Genomic DNA, 25,267 nt, shown 5'->3' on the forward strand with positions numbered 1-25,267 from the left:
AAAGAGACTCGAAGAATACATGGAGGCTGGGATAGGAGGCACCTGTTGGAGGCTAGATACTGGGATAGCCAGAAATATGGCCTTGTTTTTTCCATCTCCGGTTGAGGATCCTCACCCAGGGAGGGCCAAAACCAACACCCCTTGCTTCTGACATCTTTCCCTGCAACCCCTGGTTGTCCACTCTTAGTAGACAGAGTACTGGATGACAGGGCCCCTTGACTTTACTCAGCTTAGCAGGGGACTGACTGTTGTGGGGGAGGGGGGGCACACTCATTGCAGGTGCTGCCTCCAGAAAAGATTGGACATCCCCGTTTCTGTATAGCAGCAGAGCAGAAATGCAGATTGGGGCAACGGACAGGCATGGGTGGTGTGTATTTATTTTGCTGGAGAATTCTGATTTTTCCCCCCTTCGCTCTTTATCTTCATTGATTTCCACTTAGTCTCGCTCAGTTGTTGTGGAATCTCCCCATCGAGCTGATCAATTGAATTGATTTGCCAGCTGTTGGGAGGGAGAGGGGATTCCCCCTTCTGTTCCCCCATTACTCTGTCCTGGCTTGGCTGTGTTTCCCTTTTTTTATTTGGAGGATCTCCCCTGCAAGAACGTTGTGCCCCCCCATCTGCCCCCAATGCAGTCATCTAGGGCCACGCCACCACCAAAGCAACCCCTGGGCTCCCACCTGCTTGTGTATTTAATGGTAGAGAGGCCTCCAGGGTAGAACAAAGGTGCCACCTGGTGGTGAGTTGTTGCAATTGCAAAAGCAAGACTTTAGTCCAGTAGCACCTTACAAGGGCTTTCTTTTGAAGAAAAGCCAGGAGACAGCGTTGGTGGTCCCTTGGGTTGCTCGCCAGTCACTGCCATGCGGCCTCTGGGAATGAGCTGACTTCTTCAATCCGCTGGACCGCCGTCCCAGAGGGCAGGGTGTAGGCAAGACGCAGCCGCATCCGGAGCGGGAGCTGGGATCGAAAAGGGACAAGTCATAGAATCATAGGGTTGGAAGGGACCCCCCAGGGTCGTCTAGTCCAACCCTCTGCACAATGCAGGAAATTCACAATTGCCTCCCCCCAACACCCCTAGTGACCTCCGTTCCAAGACCAGAAGATGGCAAAACACCGTCAGGATCCCTAGCCAAATTAGCCTGGGGGAAATTGCTTCATGACCCCAAAATGGCGATCGGCATTACCCTGGGCATGTAAGAAGGGGCCACGAGAACGAAGAGCTGATGTAACCCTTCCTGCCCTCCCTCTCGTGATCTGCCTAGGTGCACAGAACCAGCAATATTAGTAATGCTTTCTGTTTATATCCTGCACTGATGGAAATTCTGCACACAGAACAGCTTCATCTTGGAACTGTGCAAACTTTATGCAGGTACTGAATGCAGGATTTTAAACTGGGAAAACCCCAGCTCTCTTTTTGAAGACAGCCAAGTCCCTTAGTCCTTAAGGTTAGTAGGAGAAAGAGGAATGTGTGTGTTGGCATCATAGAGAAAGATGCTGAGTTTTTGCTGCCAACAGCGAGTTTCTGTTGCCGGAGAAACCGCGATGAGGCCAGGGCAGCTGCTCCAGAGAAACAGGAAGTAATGTTGCTTATGGTGCCTGTTATGCTAGGAGGACAGAGACTTCCTGTGAATGGGCAGGAAGTGACATCACAGCAGAGGAAAACGTTGAATATGTCTGTGTGATGTCACCAGTAAAGTATCCAATAGGAAGTCTCTATTGTCACGTTATAGGGAAGAGCACAGCAGAAGAGACATCAGTGCTTTGCCGCTGACAGTAACTGCTTTTGAGGGCCAGATGACAAAGGGCATCTGTACAGGCTTCTGCCTTCAATAGGATCTTGGCCCCTTCCCATCATTCTTACCTTTCTAGGGTTCAAGATGCGAATTAGTTGAGTGATAGGGGGACCACCCTGACCTGGGACTGTGGAACCGCTGGGGGCCAGGAGCTCTACCTGGAAGGACTGTTGGAAAGAGGAGAGATGAGCAAGTTGAAGGTATTTCTGCTAAAGACGCAATGGTGCATGCCAGGGTCATCCTGTGAGCAGCTGCCATCAGCCTCGGCTCACCTTGGGCACAGCCACTTGCAGAGAGAATCCAGTCACGTCACCGGGAGCCCTGTTGGATACCGTGGCCGTGATGAGCAGTAACGTGGGTTCCAGTGGTGGGCGCTCCATTGAGAATTCAACCAGCAGCTCATCTTGTTCATAAACAGCCAGTGGGGAGAGAGCAGCGGCTGGTGGGACAGGGAAGCCAGTGGACAAGCACGTTTTTAGCGGGGTATTGAATGTTTCCCACCTTCCTCTCACCCCACCATCAGCCAATCAACAGAGGATGTAACTTTTTCCGACGGAATCCAAGCAAGGCCTTAATAAATTGGCGCTCAACTTGCAGCAACCCAGGAAAAGTTGCAGAGTTACGGAGTGCATCTGAGCATGTGCAGAGGGCCTTCGCTCTGAGTAATCACTGCAAGACCACACACATCTGACATCAGGGCATCTAGGTGGCAAGGAAGCGACTGAGGGAAATTTGACCTTGGCCACGTCCTTTCTGTGCGCCGTATTGCTAACAGGGATCACCTTGGAAGAGCTGTACACCTGGGCCAATTCCAGATGACTAACCTTAAGGCGCTTCATGCCGCCCTCTTCCGGATCGCGACGGGGAAAATGTGAAATATCGCGTTTCCTCGCGCGAGTTTTGCGTGTCGTTGCGCAAAACTCGCGCGAGGAAACACGATATTTCGCATTTTCCCCGTCGCGATCCGGAAGAGGGCGGCATGAAGGGCCTTAAGGTTAGTCATCTGGAATCGGCCCAGGTATCCCTGGAGAGGAAAGGCTCTTTTGTATACCCTGACAATGCCACAAACATCCTTAACGGTAATGTTGGTTCTGTAAGAAATTTCAACGTTGATTTTTTTTTAAATTAAGAAGAGCAGTTTTTTAGTCTTCATTGTTTGTTACACAGAAAATAACAGTAGCACTTTAGCGTCCAACTTGGGACAAAGGCAACAGCTACTCAGATCAATTCATGGAAGGTCAAAATAAAAGCCCAGAGAAACGGAGGCCTAGAGGAATATTTTTGCTGTCGAAGTCACAGACTCTGCGAATCATTCCTGGGTGGCTTGCAGGGAGTATTGGCACAGATATTTAGAGGAGGGGATGTACAGAGAGGATGAGACCCTTTGCCATGTACTTGGGAGGCTTTGAAGGGAAGGACACCTGCATTTTTGTGTCTTGTTCGCCCCATTCTTATAGAATCATAAAGTCACAGAGTTTCAGAATCATAGAGTTGGAAGGGCACCCTAGGGTCATCTAGTCCAACCCCTGCACAATGCAGGAAATTCACAACTGCCCTCCCCACATCCTCAGTGACCCCTGCTTCATGCCCAGAAGATGGTAAAACACCATCAGGATCCCAAGCCAAACTGGCCTGGGGAAAATTGCTTCCTGACCCCAAAATGGCGATTGGCATTACCCTGAGCATGTAAGAAGGGGCCACAAGAACTAAGCACTGAAGTATTCCATGGTGCTTTACCTGGGGGTTTTAGATCCCTGAGCAAGTCAAGGAAGGATCCCGTTGCCACTGGGGTGCTTGTGACAGGCTGCAAAGGAGAAGGATCTGTAGGGTCCCCAAGAAGATTCAAGAGATCAGAGACCTAGAGGAAAACAAGACAGTGCTGAAGAGGTTGCAAAATAGTAAAGAGTCCAGTAGCACCTTTAAGAATAACCAACTTTATTGCAGCATAAGCTTTCAAGAACCCCAGCTCTCTCCGTCAGATGCATCATGTGATGAAGAGAGCTGTGGTTCTTGAAAGCTTATGCTACTGGACTTTTTACTATTTTGCAACTACAGACTAACACAGCTAACTCCTCTGGATCGATGCTGAAGAGGTGAACAGCTCCCTCTGGGGGGCAATGGGGAGGGGCACAGAGATAGGTTGCAGAGACAGAAAACTGAGGAAGGGAAATTGCACAAGACAAAGCTGGCACGCACACAAACCCAGACTCATGTACTATTTTGCTCATGTTCAAGTATGGGCCAGCCACACACACTCAGCCTAACCTACCTCACAGAGTTGTAGTTGTGAAAGTGCAGTGGAGGAGTGGAGAATGCTGCCAGCCAATTTGGGGTCCCCATAAGGGAGAAAGATTAGGGTATAAATGAAGCCAATAAATGTGGTTCTCCTTAGCTCTTTGGCACCTCCTGGTACCAACCGTTTGTAGATGTCATGCTTACCTGACTAGATTCTGGTGGTTCGGAATTGCCAGACAGCACCGCCTCGGAGATATGTAGGGAAATGCTGGTCTCTCTTCCAGGCTGTTCTTTCTCACTTCCATCCTCGCTGTAGCCAGCTTTTTCCACTAAGGGCATCTTCTCCAACAAAGATGACCTAAAAGAGGTAAAACTGGTAAGAGTGGGCCGGAGGGTGGCAGGTGCACCTGATTTATCATTTCCCATCTTCTTCCTCCTCTGCCTCCCAGTGCTTCATGGTTCCTATGCACATCTCCCCCTCCCTGCCTCAATCTCTTGGGACTGCATGCAGCACAACAGAGAAACGGGGGTTCGCCATCCATAACACATGACATGTCTGCAGACAATCTGAGGAATTCTTGTTTATCGAATTTACCTCCACTTCACAGCAAGTAAAGCTCATACCAAGACTATTTCCAAAAATAAAATAAAATAGAGTTAGGGCATTTAGAGCAGGTGGGAGGGGCCTGAATGGGTAGGTGGAGCCAGATGGAAGGGCTTGAATGACTAGGCGGAGCAGGGGGTGGAGCTTTCATCACTAGCAGTTTCACAAGGGGGGCCACCCTGCAGTGGCTCTACTTGGAACAATCTAAACAGAAGGTCAGGACACAGACCAGCATGCAACCATCTGCTAGGCCTGTGCAAAATCCAGCCATCCATCATTGCACACACTTCCTATTTAATTATTTGCTAGAAGATTTATAGCTCACTTCTCCATTTACCGCGACTAGCAATCGAGCCAATTGAAAAACAGCAAATCTACAAGCGTAGCCCCGTGCGTCTGGCACAAAACTAAGGGCCAAGCTAGAAAGGACACCAGACACATGTTTTTTAACGTGTCAGGGATGCAATGTGTTGCAATCCCAACGGAGAGAGGAGTACAGGACCGTGTCCCTAGCGCAGGGAGGGGAAGAGCTGGTAGTTCATCTCTTCACTGAAACTGCAAGAAAACAATTGCAAAATTCCTCTCCCCCAGCGACCCTGCGTGGCTCTCTTTTAAAACTGTCTTTGAAAAGCGCTTCTCTTTCCCTGCACTAGAGACATAACGCTGTTTTCAACTACATTTCCCAGGTAACATTGCATCTCCCTCACTTGTAGCTTGGCCCTGAGCAGCATGAGAATCTGCACATTCATATTATTTGTTTGTTTGTTTGTTTGTTTATGTCATTTATAGTCCGCCTTTCTCACTGAGACTCAAGGCGGATTACATAGTGTGAGATTAGCACAATCATTATCAAGGATATTTCCATATAATATCAAGGACATTTCCATAAACAATGTGTAGGGTAAATAAATACAAGTTTACAAAGACAGAGCATTAGCAAGGATCCAATACAGAATTGAAGAAACAGCAAATAATCAATTCTATAACTGACATCAGGCAGCATGAAGAACAGGTAGCTCATAGGAGCACATATTTAAAACAACAGATGGCGCATAAGGCAACATAGGCTGATTCCGCACACGTTGGATAATGCACTTTCAATGCACTTTATATCAATCGTTTGAGGTGGATTTTTTGTTCTGCACACAAAAAAATCAATTCCAAATGATCTATAAAAGAGGATTGGAAGTGCATTATCCAACGTGTGCGGAATCAGCCATAGTGGTGAAATCTATGGTCTTTAACTCATTAGCGAAGCATCTGAGAGCCCCTCCCTACAATACAAACGCCTTTTTGAATAATTCAGTTTTGCATCATTTGCGGAAAGCTAGGAGAGTGGGGGCTCTCCTGACCTCCTCAGGCAGGCTGTTTCACAGGGTGGGGGCCACCACAGAGAAAGCCTGTCTTTGGGCTAAATCAAAAAGAGTCCAGTAGCACCTTTAAGACTAACCAATTTTATTGTAGCATAAGCTTTCGAGAATCACGTTCTCTTCGTCAGATGCATCCATGCATCTGACGAAGAGAACGTGATTCTCAAAAGCTTATGCTACAATAAAATTGGTTAGTCTTAAAGGTGCTACTGGACTCTTTTTGATTTTGCTACTACAGACTAACACGGCTAACTCCTCTGGATCTATGTCGTTGGGCTGTTGCTGATTTTGCCCAGGTAAAGCAAGTTCAATTCTTATGGGGGTTCACCGTATTTTTAAAAAGAAGATGTTAATAAGGAATTGGGAAGGAACAGGGTGTGGAGATTGAGGGGAGGGGTCTGGAGGGGCAAAGGGATGAAAAGTGCTTTGAGGAATCCTGAACTGGAGATGCTGAGGATTGAACCCAGTACATGCCAACACATGACCTACCCCTGAGCCACGGCCCCTCCCTGATGGTGGAGCTGAGATTGTCAAGGGTCTGAATTTCTGCATCTGATATGAGATTCTGCGCTGACACACAGGCTGATTCCGCACACGTTGGACAATGCAATTTCAATGCACTTTATCAATCATTTAAGGCAGATTTTTTGTTCCGCACACAAAAAAATCCGTTCCAAATGATCTATAAAGAGGATTGGAAGTGCATTATCCAATGTGTGCGGAATCACTGACAGCACTCACGCAAGTTTGACATGGCACTGCTCTCAGACTCTTTACAGACAGAACTTGGGGGTCCTGGAATTCTCTCATTTTCATCCAACAGGGGCAAAGATTTCCTGGATTCACACCCTCCCGTGTCCACCTAGAGAACTCACCTGAGATGGTCATATTTCCGGAAAAGGGCGTTATATTCTACTGCCCGCTGCTGCAATTCGATGTCGTGACAGCTGCAGTAAATAGAGACCAACCTTCGGATCCGGCTTGAAAGGGGAAAAAATGAACATGAAAAGGTTAGGACTCAGCAGGGCTTTTTTTCAGCTGGAACGCGGTGGAATGGAGTTCCAGCACCTCTTGAAAGTGGTCACATGGCCAGTGGCCCCGCCCCCTGATCTCCAGACAGAGGGGAGTTGAGATTGCCCTCCGCGCCTAGCTGGGCGCGGAGGGCAATCTAAACTCCCCTCTGTCTGGAGATCAGGGGGTGGGGCCACTGGTCATGTGACCATTTTTGCCGAGGGCAATTTAAATAAAAAAAAAACAAACCCTTGTTCCAGCTTTCCCAAAGTGACGTAATTGTGCGGTCCTGGAAGCGTGCGTGCACTTTGCGCTCACACATGTGGCACCACCTCCTACCAGGAGTTGCCCCCTGTGCTGGCAACCCACTGAGTTCCACCACCTCTTTTCCCAGAAAAAAAGCCCTGGGAATCACCTTAATTTTAAGCAGAAGAGCAGGAAGCAAAAGGAGGGGGAGAAAAGCGGGAAGGCTGAGGAGAAAAGCAGTGGGGGCAGTGAAATTTGAGGGTTATGTACAAATTTAGGGCACTTGGAGTTTTTTTAGGGGTGTCAGCAGTTGGCGGATGTATTTGTTTTTAAACTCAATTCTCCTGAAAGCAGTTCACCAAACCCTTAAGTACAATTTTTAAAAAACCAGATAATAATAGTGTTGCTGTGTGTATGTTAAGAGTCAGCGTAGTGTATTTCTTAGAACAGGGCTCTTTAACTTTTTTGAGCCTGCAGGCACCTTCGGAAGTCTGACACGGGATGGTGGGCACAACCACAAAATGGCTGATGTGGGAGGTGGAGCCAACCACAAAATGGCTGCTGCGGGAGGTGGAGCCAACCATACACCCAAAGGAAGTCCATGTTTAGGTGGAGAAGACGAGTAATTTTAAAAATACACTGAAAAAGAGGAATGAGAGAGAGAATAAAACCAACACTGTGATGGCAGCTGCCACCAAAGCAATCTTATTTTAAAGCAATGGGATCTGCAATGGCCAATCAGAAGATGTGCTTGGCTTTCACCCCACCTGGCCCCACCCACTTTCTGAAAACACCAGGTGAGGTGTTTGCGAGCACCATGGTGCCCTTGGGCACTACGTTAGGGACCTCAGTGTTGGAATGTCGGATTAAGATCAGGGAGATTTAGGATCAAATCCCCGCTATACTTGAGCCAGTCATGACCCCTCTCCGCCTAACCTACCTTTGGAGATCATTATGAGGCTAAAGCAGGGAAAGGAGAATTGTGTTTGCCTCTTAGAGCTCCTTGGAGGAATAGAGGATTATGCTATACTAGACTGACTGATCTGTGTCTTAGGTTGCTAATCCGAAAGTGGCTTTAAACAAGGACCACAAATGGGATACAACACACCCCCTGGGCAGATATGAAGGGCACACAGTAACTTTGACCGGAAGCTCTCTGATACGCCGTCTCGTGGCAGCTTCCATGAGTCTTTCCACACAAGACATCTGACACGTGAAGAACACGTGTCGGGAGATGCAATGCTAGCTAGGAAGGGTAGTTTAAAAAGACAGAGCCAGTGGTAGCGCAAAGGCTTTGCTGTACACTGAAGCTGTGTGAAGGGGCTGTGAAATGCCAGAAGGGAAACTTCAGCCCATTAGAACCTCCTCAGGTCTGGAAGGCAGCTCCAGCCCATTTCCATTCCTTGCTGCCCTCTGGTTGTGATCCCACACAGTTTTAGACTGGAGAGGTGAAATTGACAGAGCCTGAGAGCAAAAATGAAATTAACACACTCTCTGAAGAGTGATCTCCACAGGCTCTGTCTTTTAAAACTATGCTTCCCGGCTAATATTGCACCTCCCTACACTTGACAAACACACGCTGAGGCGCCTCGTGTCGAGAGATTCTTAAGAATTGATGGGTTTTAGGGGCTGCCACTGGAGGAAAGAATATTTGACTCTGTGAGCCTTTCCATGGTTCCTGTGCCCCTCCATAAAGAGGGAGCCGATGGATAAACAAGTCATGTTACAACATGGAATCACTGTCCCTTAACAACAATTAACAGTTCTTCCATACTGATAGTCTTGGGGGGTGTTAAAGGCAGTTTCCTTTCCTCTCCTTTTTCAAGGGCTCCTTAAGGGCAGAGAACAGATCCAAATATGCTGGAGTCATTGCAAGCACAGAGCTGGGGGCGGGCTGCTGTTTTAGGTGTCTCAACCTGAGGTCCAGGAAAGGGCCGGGGCTTTAAGGAGTTTGGACCAAGCAAGCTCACTTGATGCTGTTGCCTTGGAGACGAGACCCGAGTTTCATGAGGGCGGTGAGCGCGTAGCCCCTGGTGGCTGGGAGGGAGAGGTGCGACTGGAGCACCCGCTCCAGAAGGGAGAGCATCTCTTCTGGGTCTACCTGCACAGGTTGAGGAGGAGAAGGGTTTCAGCGGGGTTGGGGGGGGGGTGCGATGCGAGCAAATCTCCTCTGCTCTCTCCCAACTCCTTACCTGCTTAGGCTCCACCTCTTCACAGCTCCCAGCCAATAGGAGGTTGCCGTACTCCCCAATGCACCAAGTAGCCACCTGCACCAAGGGTTGCTGGTGAGGGGGGGGAAATGATAGAGTAGAGAAGATAGATGATATATTTTGTACTGGGCACATCCGCTCCTGCATCCCTTCTGGGACAATTTGTATGGCCTGTCAAAAGTAAATGCCCCCCCCCCCGCACTTTTATAATAGCTCTGCACTTTGCAAACCTCAAAGCTCAGAGACTCTTTTGCAATCTGAGACTTTCAAAAGAAACAGGATAGCAAAATTCGAGTCCAGGAGCACCTTAAAGACTACCAAGATTTCCAGGGTATAAGCTCTGGAGAATTAAAACTCCCTTAGTCAGAATGGGAGTTTTGCCAAGGCCAAGCCTGCTCGATGAAAGCAAATTAAATTTCCAGCTTTGCTGAACCTCAGTTCCAGGTAAAAGCCTAATCCCTTTTTCGTTCTTTCACGGTTTCTTTCATGCACTTAAGTTATTTGTGTACTATGTCATAGCCACAAGGTTCTCGTGAAGGTGCGCAAGGATAAAAGCAATCAGTGACATCAAGAGCGAGTGCTGACACTAAGAACAGCATCAATTAAGCTGTAAGAACTGCAATGTGGCTGCAGCCAAAAATAGGAGGATGCGACTGCATTAAAATTGATTTATGAGCAATAAAAATCCAAGAAAGCGGATGACGGAGAAAAATGAGACATATGCACGCACGCATGTAAAAATGAATCACAGCAAGCCCAGGAGAATAAAAATGTTTTTATCGGGCGCTCAGAATTTAACAAAGAAGGCCTCTGATGTATAGTGGTGGGGAGTTCCGCAAGCAAGCTGCCACTACACAAAAGACCCTGACTCTTGAGGCCACCCATATTACTTCACTAACAGAAGTGCAGGAAGCTTAAAAAAATTTCAACTCTATACTGGATCCTCGCTAAAGCTATGTCTTTGTAAACTTGTATTTATCGATCCTATGGCGTTGTTTATGGAAATGTCCTTGACACTGCATGGAAATGTCCTGGATACTGATTGTACTAATCTCCCACTGTGTAATCCGCCTTGAGTCTCAGTGAGAAAGGCGGACCATAAATGGCATGAAATAAATAAATAAATAAATAAATAAATAAAAAGCTGATCTTCCGTGTCCGAGCAAATGCATGAGGGAGACGGCAGGTCTTACTTTCTAGCCAATCTATTGTTTAAAGAGGTGATCCCATGTGATGCTGAAGATCACCGAGTGGGCTTTGTGATTGAGTGCGAATCTATCGTTTGACGGTGACGGTGACGAGACAGTTCCGCCAGGTCTTAAACACGTCACTGTCAGCCAGCATTTGGTTGTAAGAGCAGACAGGCCAGGAAACACTTGTAATAGTTTTTTGTGCGAGTAATGCTGTGTGATCCATACATCGGGAATCACAGGATAACATCCAGCTACAAGCAGTGCCGTAAAGGAACTTGGCCTTTGAAGTGTGACCGAGAGCCAAGCTACAAGTGACGAATGACAATTGAACGGCAAGTGAACAGACTCACGTGTATTCCTCCCTGTTCACTTGCGTGGAACGTAAGTGGAGCGCAAATGAACAGGGAGGAATACACGTGGAGCGCAAGTGAAGGAATATACATGGAGCGCAAGTGGAGCGCAAGTGAACAGGGAGGAATACACGTGGAGTGCAAGTGAAGGAATATACATGGAGCGCAAGTGAACAGGGAGGAATACACGTGGAGTGCAAGGGAAGGAATATACGTGGAGCGCAAGTGGAGCGCAAGTGAACAGGGAGGAATACACGTGGAGTGCAAGGGAAGGAATATACGTGGAGCGCAAGTGGAGCGCAAGTGAACAGGGAGGAATACACGTGGAGTGCAAGGGAAGGAATATACGTGGAGCGCAAGTGAACAGGGAGGAATACATGTGGAGTGCAAGTGAAGGAATATACGTGGAGCACAAGTGGAGCGCAAGTGAACAGGGAGGAATACACGTGAGTCTGTTCACTTGCCGTTCAAGTGTCATTTGTCACTTGTAGCTTGGCTCGTAGTGGTAACTTTCTCCGCTGGTGTGGCAGCTTGCCAGAAGAGAGTGCTGCCAGCCCGATCTCAATTGCACCATCCAAGCCACTCGCCTGCGGGTAGTACTGCAGCTTCCAGTCCCACACTTGTCAGGTGACATGGGGGGGGCAATAGGTATCCCTCTGGCCCTATAAAACCTCAGACTGACCACTAAAGCTATTGCAGAAGCAAACAAGCGGCTGCTTTCCTGGTGAGCTTGCTCGCTCAGGAAGGTTGTCAACACTGGGTTAGTGAGCCAGAGGAGTTAGCCGTGTTAGCCTGTAGTTGCAAAATAGTAAAGAGTCCAGTAGCATCTTTAAGACTTACCAACTTTATTGTAGCATAAGCTTTTGAGAACCTCAGCTCTCTTCGTCAGATGCATCGATGCATCTGATGAAGAGAGCTGTGGTTCTTGAAAGCTTATGCTACAATAAAGTTGCATCTGACGAAGAGAGCTGTGGTTCTCGAAAGCTTATGCTACAATAAGTATGCTACAATAAAGTTGCATCTGACGAAGAGAGCTGTGGTTCTCGAAAGCTTATGCTACAATAAAGTTGCATCTGACGAAGAGAGCTGTGGTTCTCGAAAGCTTATGCTACAATAAAGTTGCATCTGCTGAAGAGCGCTGTGGATCTCAAAAGCTTATGCTACAATAAAGTTGGTTAGTCTTAAAGGTGCTACTGGACTCTTTACTAATATTGGGTTAGAAAATTCCTGGCAATTTGAGGATGGAGCCTGGAAAGGACACGGTTTTTAAATTTTACTTAATTTATACCTCACCTTTCTCCCCATTTGGAACGTAAAGTGGCTTACATAGTTCTCCCCAGTTGAAGCCACATAATGTCGTGGTTAAGAGCAAGAGGACTCTAATCAGGGCCGTTCCCACATGGCTTACCTGAACCCAGAACGCTGCACAGCGTGCCGAAAAAAAACGCGGAAGATCGTGTTTTCTCTCACGAGTTTTGCACCATGTTGCGCAACATGGCGCAAAACTCACAAGAGAAAACGCGATCTTCCACCTTTTTTTCGGCATGCTGCGCAGTGTTCCGGGTTCAGGTAAGCCGTGTGGGAACGGCCCTGGAGAGCCAGGTTTGATTCCCCACTCCTCCACTTGAAGTCAGCTGGGTCACCTTGGATCAGTCACAGCTCTTCCAGAGCTCTCTCAGCCCCACCCACCTCACAGGTTGATCGTTGTGGGGATAATAGTAACAGTTTCATGTAGTGGTTAAGAGCACGGGACTCTAATCTGGAGAACTGGATTTGATTCCCCACTGCTCCGCTTGAAGCCAGCTGGGTGACCTTGGGTCAGTCACAGCTCTCTCAGAACGCTCTCAGCCTCACCCACCTCACAGGGTGTTTTGTTGTGGGGATAATAGTAACATACTTTATAAACCTCTCTGAGGGCGAAGCTACAAGTGACGAATGACACTTGAACGGCAAGTGTATTTCTCCCTGTTCACTTGCACTCCACTCAATCCACTTGCTGTTCAAGTGTCATTTGTCACTTGAAGCTTGGCCCTGAGTGGGCATTAAGTTGTCCTAAAGGGTGGTATATAAATTGAATGTTGTTGTTGTTGTTGTTATTATTCTCCTCTCCTCCATTTTATCCTCGTAACAGCCTTGTGAGGTAGGTTGGGCTGAGAGGGTGTGACTGGACCACTGTCTTCCACTTTTCCTAACATTATTGTCTTTTCCTGAGAGTCTTGTCTTCTCATGATGTGACCAAAGTACGATAGCCTTAGTCTTGTCAGTTTAGCTTCTGGGGAAAATTCAGGCTTGATTTGATCTAGTGCCCACTTATTTATCTTTTTGGCCATCCATGGTATCCGCAAAACTCTCCTCCAGCACCACATTTCAAATGAATCCATTTTCTTCCCGTCAGCTTTCTTCACTGTCCAGCTTTCACATCCATATATAGCAATGGGGAATCATAGTTAGGATTATCTTTTTTCTTGGTCCCCAGAGAGACATCTTTATCTTTAAGGATCTGCTCTAGCTCCCTCACAGCTGCTCTTCCAAGTCTCAATCTTCTTCTGATTTCTTCACTGCAGTCTCCCTTTTGGTTGACGATTGAGCCAAGGAATAGAAAATCTTGAATAATTTCAATTTCCAAATTGTCAGCTTTAAAACTGTAATTCCTCAGTAGTCATTACTTTGTCTTCTTGATGTTCACCCTCCTAAGCAGCCATTTTCTCCAGGAGAACATATCTCTTCAGTCTGGAGCTTCTTTATAATTCCAGTACATCCCCACGCCCCGCCTGGTGAAAAAGGGAGCTTTGACTCTCGAAAGCTTATACCCTGAAAATCCTGTTGGTCTCTAAGGTGCCACTGGACTCAAGTCCTGCAACCCTGCTTGGTTCACCTCCAGACTGCTGAAGTTGGCAGTTATGCCCCCTCCCAGCCCTGAAACACGCCCCCCCCCTTTGCACCTGTGAGATATCTTGGGCCAGGGCTTCGTATAGTTGTTGCACCGCGTAACTGTGAAGCTCGGTTGCACCTCCAATCAGGTGGATGAGGTTGGGGACTGCATCGTCCCGCACGTAAGAACCAGCCTGCAAAGGGAAAGGAAACGGATGGAGGAAGGCGAGATTGCTGCAGTTAGAGAAACATTTCTGTGCCCCTTTCTTCTTTCTCCTGAAGGGTCTTCTTCCACCCCCAAATACCCAGTTTTTCCATACTGAGGATATGCTAAAAGGACTGGACAGCTAATGAGAACCATATGGAAGGGGTACCTACTAAAAGAGGCGTCAAAATTAACTTTTTCAACATGCTTAGAACAGCTGTTCTAAAGGAGTGCCAGAAACAGAGGCTACGAGGGCAGATACATTAAATTATTGAAAGAAAATACAGAGACTGGACAGGTTATATTGTGAAGAGACTTTGGTTTCTTGAGGACATTGGCTGCCATTTTTGTTTTGTTTTTAGTCCCTATGATCTTGAAGAAAAGTAGTATAAAAATGTATGAGGTGCATCTGTTGAAGGGTCAGAAAGAGAGAAAAGATGTTCTGTGAGTGCCACAGCCCTCTGCTGCTCCCCTACAGATCCTAGCGCCTCCTCAGCCATCCTCCTCCATCTTACCATGGTCAGCACTTGGAGGACGGTGTCTATGTGCCATCGCTTGTTGGGCGCAAACCTGAAGGGGGTGGAAATGAGGACTCGCTCAGACCCATTCGGCTTCTTGCAGCCAACTGACCTCACCCCCAAGCCTCTACAGTGGCGCCTGCTACCAGGGGTCACTCACTTCTCAGCAGCCAGGAATATTCCAGAAGCGCAGTCTGACTTCAGGTCTGGGGCGCAGGTGCTGAGGAAATCCAGGAGTTCCTTGATGGTTGCCCTCACGTTGCTGCTGTTCACCAAGGCGAGGCTAAGTTGCAGCGCTCGCCTGAGGAGAAGGGACAAAGGTGTTATTCTCCTCAGAAATTCATTCAAGTTCTCCTTCCCCGCTTTCCCTGTCTCACCTCTTCACAGTCGGGTCAGGGTCAGTCAGGCATGCCAAGACGGTGGACCGATGTCTCTGGACTGCGCAGCCCTCCGCTTGCAATAATTTCTGTAGTGATGCTAGAGCCACGTACCTAAGGAGGTAGATCAAGATGGGTAGCCATGTTAGTCTGTCTGTAGCAGAAGAAAAGAGCAAGAGTACAGTAGCACCTATAAGACTAACGAAATCTGTGATAGTGTATGAGCTTTTGTGAGTCACAGCTAACTTCTTCAGGGAGAGCAGGAGTCCAGTAGCACCTGTAAGACTAATGCAAATTGTGGTAGGGTATGAGCTTTCTTGAGTCACAGCTCACTTCTTCAAATACCCAGAGTCCAGTAGCACCTATAAAACTAACTAAAGTTATGGTAGGGTATGAGCTTTCGTGAGTCACAGCTCACTTCTTCAGATACAGCTAGAATGCGAGTCCATCTGTTCTAGCTGTATCTGAAGAACAACTGCCAGAATTCAGCCGTATTTTAATGGAGAAGTGGTCTTTTTTGCAGTTTCACTTGTAAGAAAAAGACACCTCAGAAAAGAAAGTAGAAGACAGTGTAAGTGTGTATATTTTACTATACATCCCTGCGTGTGACTGTCTCATAGCACTCTTTCTTGCAAGAATTTATGGATTTATTTACTTCAGTTTATACTCTGCTTTTCTTCCACCAAACATTGGCCGTTTCCACAGCTTCATCTGGAACACTGAGGAACGTCGCGAAAAAAACCGCGGAATATAGCATTTTCTCGCACGAGTTTTGTGTGATGTCGCACAAAACTCACGCGAGAAGACGCTCTCTTCCTCTTTTTTCGCGATGTTCCGCGGCATTCCAGATGAAGGTAAGTAGCATGGAAACGGCCCAGGTTCTCCTCGTAACAACCCAGGTTTATCCTCATAACGACCCTCTAAGGAAGATTAGACTGAGCATGTCTGACTGGCCCAAAGTCACCCAGCAAGCTTCCAGGTTCGAATCTCCACTCTGCCACGGTTCTTCCAGATCCCGTCTCAACTCTCTAACCACTATACAACACGGCCTCTTTGTCAGGAAGCACATTCATTCCTCAGTCTTCCCAGCACTTCCCCCTCCCAAAGTTGAGGCTCTTCTAACCATCTGGGGACGTGTGTCCCATCCCATCCATGTGAGATGATGAGTGGGCCCTCTTCCTTGCTCTGATGGACAGCATGTTCCAGAACAGATTGTAGGGGAGAGATCTCCAGCCCCCAGAAACAAAAATATCTGGGCCGAATCCACACTTCCCTACCTTCCGCTTTTCATGTGCATTAATTGCGATGGATTCTATCCCACAATGTCCCAGTCTGTGTTCACATCCCTTCTCTTACTGCCTCTGCCTCGCGCTATACTTCGTCCACATCCCTGGTAGAATCGCGCAATACGGGGCGGGTTGTGAAACGCTTGTGAAACACTTCTATTTGTCCACATCTACGGTGAGAACCGTGCAAAAGAAGCGTCTGAACGCATGACAAATTCGTCTGAGGCGCAACACGAAAGACGCGAGAGAATGGCGGGATTGAGGTAAGAGTATGTGAACAGCCCTCTGAGAAGCGAATAATGGGTGGGAAAAAAGCGGAAAACTTGAGACGTGTGGATTCGGCCCTGATCAGTTTTCACATGACATTGTTTTTGGGGGGCGGGGGGGAACATGTCTATGGTTACATCCTTTCATGGAGAATTTGCACTCGAAAGAAGCTGAGGCACCCCCTCCTAGATGGATTGGGGTCAGAACATTGGGAAAATGGGTTAACCCCTCCCCACCAAGTGCCATTTTCACAAAATAAAAATCCACCCCCCCTTCCCAGCCCATGTAATTCAGTCCTGAGTCTCTAACTGGAATACTCTTCAAATCCTGGGCACAACCTTAAACCTTTTTAAAAAATCAACCCCACACAAGGTTTTTTTGAAAATTTCAAATGCCTTTGAGCTAACAGCAAATTTCAGGTGTCCAGCAGCCGTTTTTTCCCCTTTTATTTTTACCTGATATTCCGATCTTTGTTAACAAGAAATCGCCCGAGGATATTTATAGCGAGAACCTGTGTGTGGAAAAGAGAAGAGCCCTAAAAACGTGACTGTATTGAGGAGTGAAGAATGGGCAGCCACAAACCAAGCTGAGAGCCACCTGCTGTTAGTCTATGGAACTACCCAACTCTTGATCCTCCCTTGACATGATCAACTGCAGATGGAAACTGGAGGGTCTTTTGCTAACCTGAGTAAATTCTGATTGATTCTATGCATTCAGGGTCTAGAACTGGGCATCCCAACCGCACCAGGCAGCAACTAAAACTTTGGATTTGTATCCACAGGACCTTCCAAGGGGTTGGCAACAAAATGCAGGTTGGGCTCAGTCAATGGTCAGCCTGTTTGCATTACGACATTTCACTATACCCGGAGTCCTGTTTGCATTACGACATTTCACTATACCCGGAGTCCACTAGCTGACTGCACACCCATGATGGTCAGAACAGTCTCGTACAAGATGGCGTTGCCCACATTCCGCGTCGTCTCTGTGTTGGTGGCCACCTGGGGAGAAGCAGAGAAGCTGGAGTGTCACTGCTGTGGCATCAGGATGTCCCCTCCCTCCTCCTCCAAATCTTCACCTCCAAATCTTCACCTTCAGATCTTCCTCCTCCACTTCGTTAACAGCACAAGAAGAGCCCTGCTGGATTAGACCAGCGGTCCACCTACCAGCCAGCACCCTTTCCAACACAGTGGCTGACCAAGCTGCCCTGGAGGGCCAACAAACAGGGGCCAGAGGCTGAGGCTCCCCCCGCCCCATGTTGCCTCCTTGCACTGGGTTTCAGAGTTTACGGCCTCTGAATATGGTGCCAATGGAGGAGAAACAATGCAGTAGAAACATTAGAGCTCTCTGCCCAAAGACGTTGCAAAAGCTGTGGTTTAGGCATATCAGACCCGCACAGCCATTTTATCTAGCTCCTCCCAATACCCCCTCCACATTTTAATGAAAATGACATAAGCCCATGGACTACAAATGACATTAATGATGATGATGATAGAGAATTCCTCTAGGTCACAGCGATCCCTCCCTTTTGCCTGGGTCCCTTGCTCCAATTTCCAAATCCCCCCCGGCTTTCACCTGGGCCAAGGCATCATTCATGCTGTCACTGGTCTCTTCGTTGTCTCGTCCCAGAATCCTCAGCAGCCGTAGGATTTGGATCTGAGCGGGTGAGGATAAATGACAGGAGTATAGTGTGAGGAGTGGAGTTCCCGGTGTCAACCTTGCAACTGGAGATAATTTCTTCACGCAATGCAAGCACTGAGCTATGCCCCTCCCGGTCTGCTTCTTTCCCTGCCTTGTTCACTTATGGGCCATTTCCACACTACCTACCTTCATCCGGAACACTGCAGAATGTCACAAAACACCCGCAGAAGATAGCGTCTTCTCGTGCAAGTTTTGCACAAGAAGACACTATCTTCCGCGGTTTTTTCATGACGTTCTGCAGCATTCCAGATGAAGGTAGGTAGTGTGGAAACGGCCGTGGTATTGCCTGTATTCCCATGTGCAAAGCCAAGAACACCACCCTGGGGAGTTGCCTGAGGATAAACATTTTCTTGGACTGAATTGTTGAAGGAAGCCACGAGAAGGAAGTTGGGGTGACAGAGTGAAGCTGGCCTTTTACCTGCAGAAAGGGATCGCTGATGCCGGAGATACTGTTGTCTGGAGAGTAACCAGCCACCACAAGATTGTGTAGAATTCCTACCAAGTGGGGCACTCGCTGCAAGAAACAGGGAGACAGACAATGCGGCAGGTCAGCCCCACAGAAAGACCCCCCACCACAAGTCTCTCCAAAGCTACAGCGCAACGCCTGGTTCTCTCTCCTCTTGGGACCTTATTTTTCCTCCCCAGCTGGCCTCACAGCACCGTATAGTTTCTGAGAGGTGTCGCTCCTACTTCTACACAATGCTGTATCTTGAGTTGCCAGCACCTGGAGCACCTCCTGTCAGGTGGTGCCCCAGGTGCTGGCCAGGACCGTGTGATGACATCACTGTCGGAAAATAACATCATCGCGCAGGTTGTGGCCGCCCTCCCTGCCCTGGGAGCACTCCCACAGTTCGGGCTGCAGCTCTCCCCTCGGCATAGCAGGTGGCGCAGGCAGCCTCCCAGCCCTCCTGCGCAGCCGCCTGCACTGCCATTGCCAGCTCTGCATGCTCTTGGACAGCAGCTGCACCCAGCACCCTCTCTTTGGCAGCGCCCAGGGCAAGTGACCCCCCTCCCCCCCCTAAATACGGCCCCGCTTCTACATAAGATGCGTTTTGAGTGTCGCTTGGGGCTGCAAAGAGGGAGACCAGCAGGCCCCCTTTGAGTTGTTCATCAGCATTTCTTGGAGAGGGTGGGAGTTTGGCACGGGCAGAAGCACAGGATGGGTGGAAGGGGCTGAGCCAAAGTTCTGTTCTCATGCCTTGGGCCTGTAACGTTTGGTGCTTTTCCTTTAAAAGGATCCATGTTTTCCCTTCACCCTCAGTTTGACCTCTTCTGTCTTCTCCAGGCCAATTCCCCATGCACATGCCCACAGCCCCGATTAATCTGTGGGTGCAGGCAGGTACCAACTGGGAGAATGGGGTAACCGTGTACAAAGGATGGTGAGACATGGCAGGGGAGAGTAGAATGCTCTTAGACAGGGGATAGCAAGGCCTGGAAGGAGAGCGCAGGAAACTGTGGCACTCTTAGGGCATGCCTTTCAAGCACCACCACCAGGCGGGGTGAGAGGGCTTGGCAGAACCTTTCCTTGAGGCCTAACTGCTGAGCTCAGAGCCCTCCTCACAGGCAGTTGCGCCAAGAGGATTAATGGCAGGGGGAGGTGGGGGGAGGTTCAGTTCACACTTGCCCACCTTGCAGAAGTGTTCCAAGGCCTGTGGGTTTTGTTCGCACATCTCTGCGATCAACATGACAGCGCCATGCGGAACGCCTGAAGAGAGATGAGACAGGAATCCGTCACTTCCCGGATCACTTGACCCGACGAGGGGAGAACTGCACTTCCGATCCCTCACCACCAGGGCTTTTTTTCAGCAGGAACGTGGTGGAACGGAGTTCTGGCACCTCTTGAAAATGGTTACATGTTCGGTGGCCCCGCCCCCTGATCTCCAGACAGAGGGGAGTTGAGATTGCCCTCTGCGCCGCCAAGTGGTGCGGAGGGCAATCTAAACTCCCCTCTGTCTGGAGATCAGGGGGCAGGGCCACCGAACATGTGACCATTTCCGTCAAGGGCAATTTAAACTTTTAAAAACTCCCCCCTTGTTCTAGCTGACCCAAAGTGATGTCATTGTACAGTCCTGAGTTCCACCACTGAGTTCCACCACCTCTTTTCCCAGAAAAAAAGCCCTGCTCACCACGCACTCCTTTGAGTCCTTCCTTGAGACCCATGTTCTGCTTCCCTCCCCCTGTATGCTGATGGGCAGGAATCTGGAATGGACTCCATCTTGGGACAGTTATTATCTGTTTGTTGATTTTATGATGAACTGTTGTTTTATGAATTGTTTTAATAATCTGTATTATATTTTCATAACTGCTGTACCTCGCCCTGAGCCCTCTTGCGGGAAGGGCAGGTTAGAAATGTTGTTGTTGTTGTTGTTGTTGTTGTTAATAATAATAATAATAATAATAATAATAATAATTCCCAAGAAAGCCTCACTTGAGGGATCCCATCACTTCCATCTCCTGAACTTTTAATTTAATCTCTGTCTTGGGTCCCTTTGTCCATCTTGCCCCTCTGATGTAGGTGGATAATGCAAAACAGATTTCTGATGTTCACACATGCGTGCATGCTCACCACTTTATGACCTGCCCATGTGGAAGCGGCTCAAACACCTCCCGAAAAATTTCTCCTGTCTTCTTGCATCATGTTAAAATGCGATCCTTTCCACTAGAGTTGGGTTCATACATTCAGCCGTGAGTCAAATAACATACACCCATGTGTGAATGTGCCCCTATGACCATCCAAAAGAGAATTTTTGCAGCAGGCAGCCAAGTAAAGGGATGGCGGTGCATACCGTGAGTTCGGTCCGTCAACAGCTGATCACCAAGAGCCACAAATGCGTCTATAAGATCGGGCACCTTCCGGATAATGAGTACGGCGCAGACCACCGCCTACAATGGTCAGCAGAAAGAAAAGAAGGCATGCAGAGTGAACTCAGTGCTGGGGCTGGGGCAAGCAGAGATGAGTGACATTTAGAGTTTGGGAGAATCCTGAGCAGTCCAATTTGCCTTCAGAACATCTGCGGGGAACTTTCTCTTCTTTGTGGACTGGTTACAATCAGTTCAGGCTTAAGAATTGGGTTTAATTTGCACCTGACTTATGAGCGCCTCTGAGCAGGTGTAGTGTACACTGTCTTCCCTTCTCTACTGAGAGCCAAGCTACAAGTGACGCCTGACACAGGTTGGACACTTGTCAGCTTCCCTCAAGTTTTGATGGGAAATGTAGGCATCCTGGTCTTGCAGCTGTAATGGAGAGCCGAGCTGTAAAACCAGCATGCCTACATTTCCCATCAAAACTTGAGGGAAGCTGGCAAGTGTCCAACCTGTGTCAGGCGTCACTTGTAGCTTGGCTCTCAGTCAGCTCAACTACCCACCCGTACCTTGGAGGTCAGAGGGCCATTAAACGAAATGAAAGGCTTTGACATATATTAAAAATGGGATACTGGGTACAAGGCAGACGCTTTTTAAACGTGCCGAAGAAGAAGAGGGGGCACCGTTAGGGGTTCTGGGGAGCAACCACAGCCTCTCACCTTCCTTCGCACGGAGGGTTGTCCCTCTCTGGCCAGCTGCTCCACCTCCCCGGCCAAGTCCCGAAACATCGCCGCCGAGCCCAGAGAACCGAGGGTGCTCAGAGCCAAGCTCTGCACCCAAGCGCTGGGATGGAGGAGGTCGCTGGAATAAATGGAAGGGGGCTGTGAACACAGAGATGGATGATTGCAAAGAATCTCTCCCCCCGCCCCACCCTGCGCCTGCTCTCTTCATTCAAGCACCAGCAGCCCATGCCCCCACAGTCCTTTCTGCAGGACCCCCCCCCCTCTCTCCCATCCCACCTTCCCGATTTCCCATTGGACTCTCTCATCTTTCCCTGCCACTCAGGGAATGTCAAGTCCAATGGGAGTGAAAAGGGCAAATTGCATACTACAGGTTGCCAAGGGGAGGGCCAGGCAGATAGTGAGGTGGGTCTTACCCCCAACCTACTTCTCTACTGAGCCCTGTTTATTCATCTATTAGTTCATTAATTAAAACATTTATACCCTGCTTTGCATTTTGGTTCACGTTTGTAGTCTTCCTGCAGTCTAAGGCATCTTCCTCTAACTTAAATGGCTCTTCTGTTATCGAAAGAGTTACTTAAGTTGAAGGGATGCTACTTACAGGATGGTGGGATCGTCCGGTTGGATCTTCCACCGCCACTGCCCCATTCCAGCTGAGGACCCCAAAGGTGAGGGGTTTGGGTGGCCATGGCTGGGAAGAGGCCCTTTAATGCAAGGTCCATCTCACAGCTGGGCAGAGGTGCCAGGCCCTTTAAGAAGCCTCCGCCTGCCAACCAGCTATTTGAGGATGGCCCGGTGGGAGCCATGTGACACCCAGGAAACAGAGGCCAGGTTTCATGCTGCCTTCATAGAGGGAGAGCTCATGACACTCTGGCTGGCTGGTTCTGGTTCCAGGTTGCGGAAGAGTATAATCAGAGAAGAGGACCACCCCCTGCAGCAGTTAAAAACCCCTTTTTTAACTGCTGCAAAAATTTCGTATTGTTTTAGAAATTTTATTGCAGCTGCTTAGATTAGCTGGTTCAGAAATCCAGAGGAGTTAGCCGTGTTAGTCTGTAGTAGCAAAATAGAAAAGAGTCCAGTAGCACCTTTAAGACTAACCAACTTTACTGTAGCATAAGCTTTCGAGAACCACAGTTCTCAATGCACCTGACGATGCATCTCGATACAGCTGACAAAGAGAGCTGTGGTTCTCGAAAGCTTATGCTACAGTACAGTTGGTTAGTCTTAAAGGTGCTACTGGACTCTTTTCTATAGATGGTTGGGTTGCTTTCCCTAATTTTTGTGGATATATTATTGTGTGCTTCTAGTGTGTGTTTTATTAGCGAGCCCTTGCAAAAGTCTTTGCTAGGAGGCAATCTTTTAAATGAATAATCATTAATGAAATAACATCCACATTGACTGTACCGTCTGCTAGAGTCCTTGAATCTCCCCCACCCCGTTCATTCCAGGTTCCTCTCTTTAAGCAAATCAGAACACGAATAGTTGTTTGATTTCCCAGATTTGATCTTGCTCACTTTGGGGTTCCACCTCCCCCCCCCGCCATGTTCTTTAATTCTAGTCTCTCACTTCTTGATACTATTGGTCAGTAGAAGATGGGTGTCCTGCTTCTCATCCAATAAGAGGGCAGCACCGAGGTAGCCGATCCGTTTTTCGTGGAATTTCTGAGAGGCAATTAGCTTCAAGCACTCCATCTGATTTGGAGCAGGAACAGAAAGCAATAATTTTAAAAATGCCAATAAAAACCACCACTCCCACTCCACAGCTGGGATCCCTTGGCTTTGAGGCAGGGCTTAAGTTAAGTTCAAATGGTCCAACCTTTTCTCCTAAATCTGTATTGCAATGCCAGAGCTCAGCACTGCAACATCAGAAGGAGATGAGCAGATTTGGAGGCAGATTTACTAACCTCCAGTTGGGACCTGGAGTTACAACTGATCTCCAGACTATAAAGGTCAGCTCCACTGGAGAAAATGCCTGCTTTGAAGGGGGGACTCTATGGTATACTCTATGGTATACCATAGAGTCTAAAGGAAACGGAAGTTCCTTTCTGGGCACTAGCCCCAAATCTGCAGGAATTTCCCAAGTCAGAGCTGACAACCCTATTTGGAGGTAGTAGTGGGGACATCATATGTACTTGTCCAAAATACGCTGGATAGCCCAGCATATGGATGTAGAGCAACTTGGCTAAATTGGAGGCCCGGCTGTCAGGTTCATCATCCCGGAAGGCCCCCCGAATCTTGGCACTCTCTCGTTGGACCAAATCCCGTTCTTCCGCTTGGGTCCGTGCGTTCCGTATTGTCCGGATTAGGGTTGGTAATGTCAGGGGTGCTTCTGGCATCCTATAATAACATTTGGATAATAACGTTTGATTTATATACTGCCCTTCAGGACAACTTAACACCCACTCAGAGCAGTTTACAAAGTATGTCATTATTATCCCCACAACAACAATCACCCTGTGAGCTGGGTGGGACTGAGAGAGCTCCTAGAAGCTGTGACTGACCCAAAGTCATCCAGCAGGCTTCAAGCAGAGGAGTGGGGAATCAAACCCGGTTCTCCAGATTAGAGTCGCACGCTCTTAACCACTACACCAAACTGGCTCTGCTAGTGATGAGTGGTGAAATAAAGTGTTGAGGAATGCATGTGGCACCTGTGGAGACCCCAGCCCTACTCCTGGTTGTATGGGATAGAAAGTCTACCCGGAATCAGAAGCAATTAAAGCTCAGCTGCAACAATTGCTTTCCAAACTCAGGAATCGAGGCTGGAACATGGGTGCCTCTGGGAACGTCCAGAGCGCCTACTCTTTTCCTTGTCAGTTTTTTGTTTGTATAATGGATCAGGCCATTATAACCTCGATTTGGATTCTTTAGAGCTCTAATTACTTCACACAGATCAGTTACTCTCCATCAAGGTGGTCAAATAGCAGAACCCCCGCCCGGCTTTTCTGCATGCATTTAGAATGGAGCAGATGGCAGCTATTCTGGATGAATTTAAGCAGAGTATAAGGGCGAAATCTTAGGTATGTGATGTCAGAAAATAACAACTGTTCCCCAAAACCCTGGTCAGAGCCCTTCTACCCACCCCCCTTTCCCTTTCTTCCTTAATCACTCCCTTAACAGCAGGCCCTAAGAATTCTGTTCTCAAGTCCGCTTGGGTTTCTCAGTCAAACTGACCAGGTTTTTGGATCCCCTTCTGGGAGTTTTGTTCCAGTCTGATGAACAGCTTAAAATTGGCGTTTTTGAATGAATTGGTTTATGCAAATGGTCAGTAGATAAGAATGTGTGTGGGTGGTGGTGGCCACGATACAAACAGCCCAGAGCACTCATCTACATTCCCATAGCGACTTCCTCAGCTTAACTCCCGGCAATATTTAAGGCTTCTTTTCTTTCATCTCCCAAGGTCATATCTCCACTCATCACCTGTCCAGAAGTCCAATTCACTCTCTTGCCTCTCACACCTTTCGACAATGCTGGGCCACACAAGCAGCTGGCACCCCC

General features: G+C 48.3%; 1 protein-coding gene across 2 annotated transcripts; it reads right to left on the minus strand.

Annotated features, from left to right (window-relative positions):
• Window positions 1–47: 47 nt before the first annotated feature.
• AP1G2 (adaptor related protein complex 1 subunit gamma 2) lies at window positions 48–25,267 on the minus strand. 2 transcript variants are annotated; one of them, XM_054992960.1, is made up of 22 exons: window positions 25,190–25,267; window positions 23,905–24,109; window positions 23,340–23,464; window positions 21,753–21,894; window positions 21,018–21,114; window positions 19,860–19,936; window positions 18,650–18,745; window positions 18,106–18,186; window positions 17,433–17,531; window positions 16,989–17,044; window positions 14,981–15,094; window positions 14,764–14,904; window positions 14,601–14,655; window positions 13,952–14,074; window positions 9,449–9,538; window positions 9,227–9,357; window positions 6,875–6,979; window positions 4,230–4,383; window positions 3,528–3,648; window positions 2,063–2,229; window positions 1,859–1,957; window positions 48–954 (listed from the first exon to the last, which is right to left on the minus strand). In XM_054992960.1, the coding sequence occupies exons 2-22, from the start codon at window positions 24,106–24,108 to the stop codon at window positions 850–852; spliced, it is 2,382 nt and encodes a 793-aa protein (XP_054848935.1). In that variant the 5' UTR covers window position 24,109; window positions 25,190–25,267; the 3' UTR covers window positions 48–849. The 2 variants fall into 2 exon arrangements, with proteins under 2 accessions (XP_054848935.1, XP_054848936.1); XM_054992961.1 differs by lacking the exons at window positions 23,340–23,464; window positions 25,190–25,267 and having other exon boundaries at window positions 23,905–24,019.

The sequence above is a fragment of the Eublepharis macularius genome, chromosome 12 (assembly GCF_028583425.1).
Source record: "Eublepharis macularius isolate TG4126 chromosome 12, MPM_Emac_v1.0, whole genome shotgun sequence".
Classification (NCBI taxonomy): domain Eukaryota; kingdom Metazoa; phylum Chordata; class Lepidosauria; order Squamata; family Eublepharidae; genus Eublepharis; species Eublepharis macularius.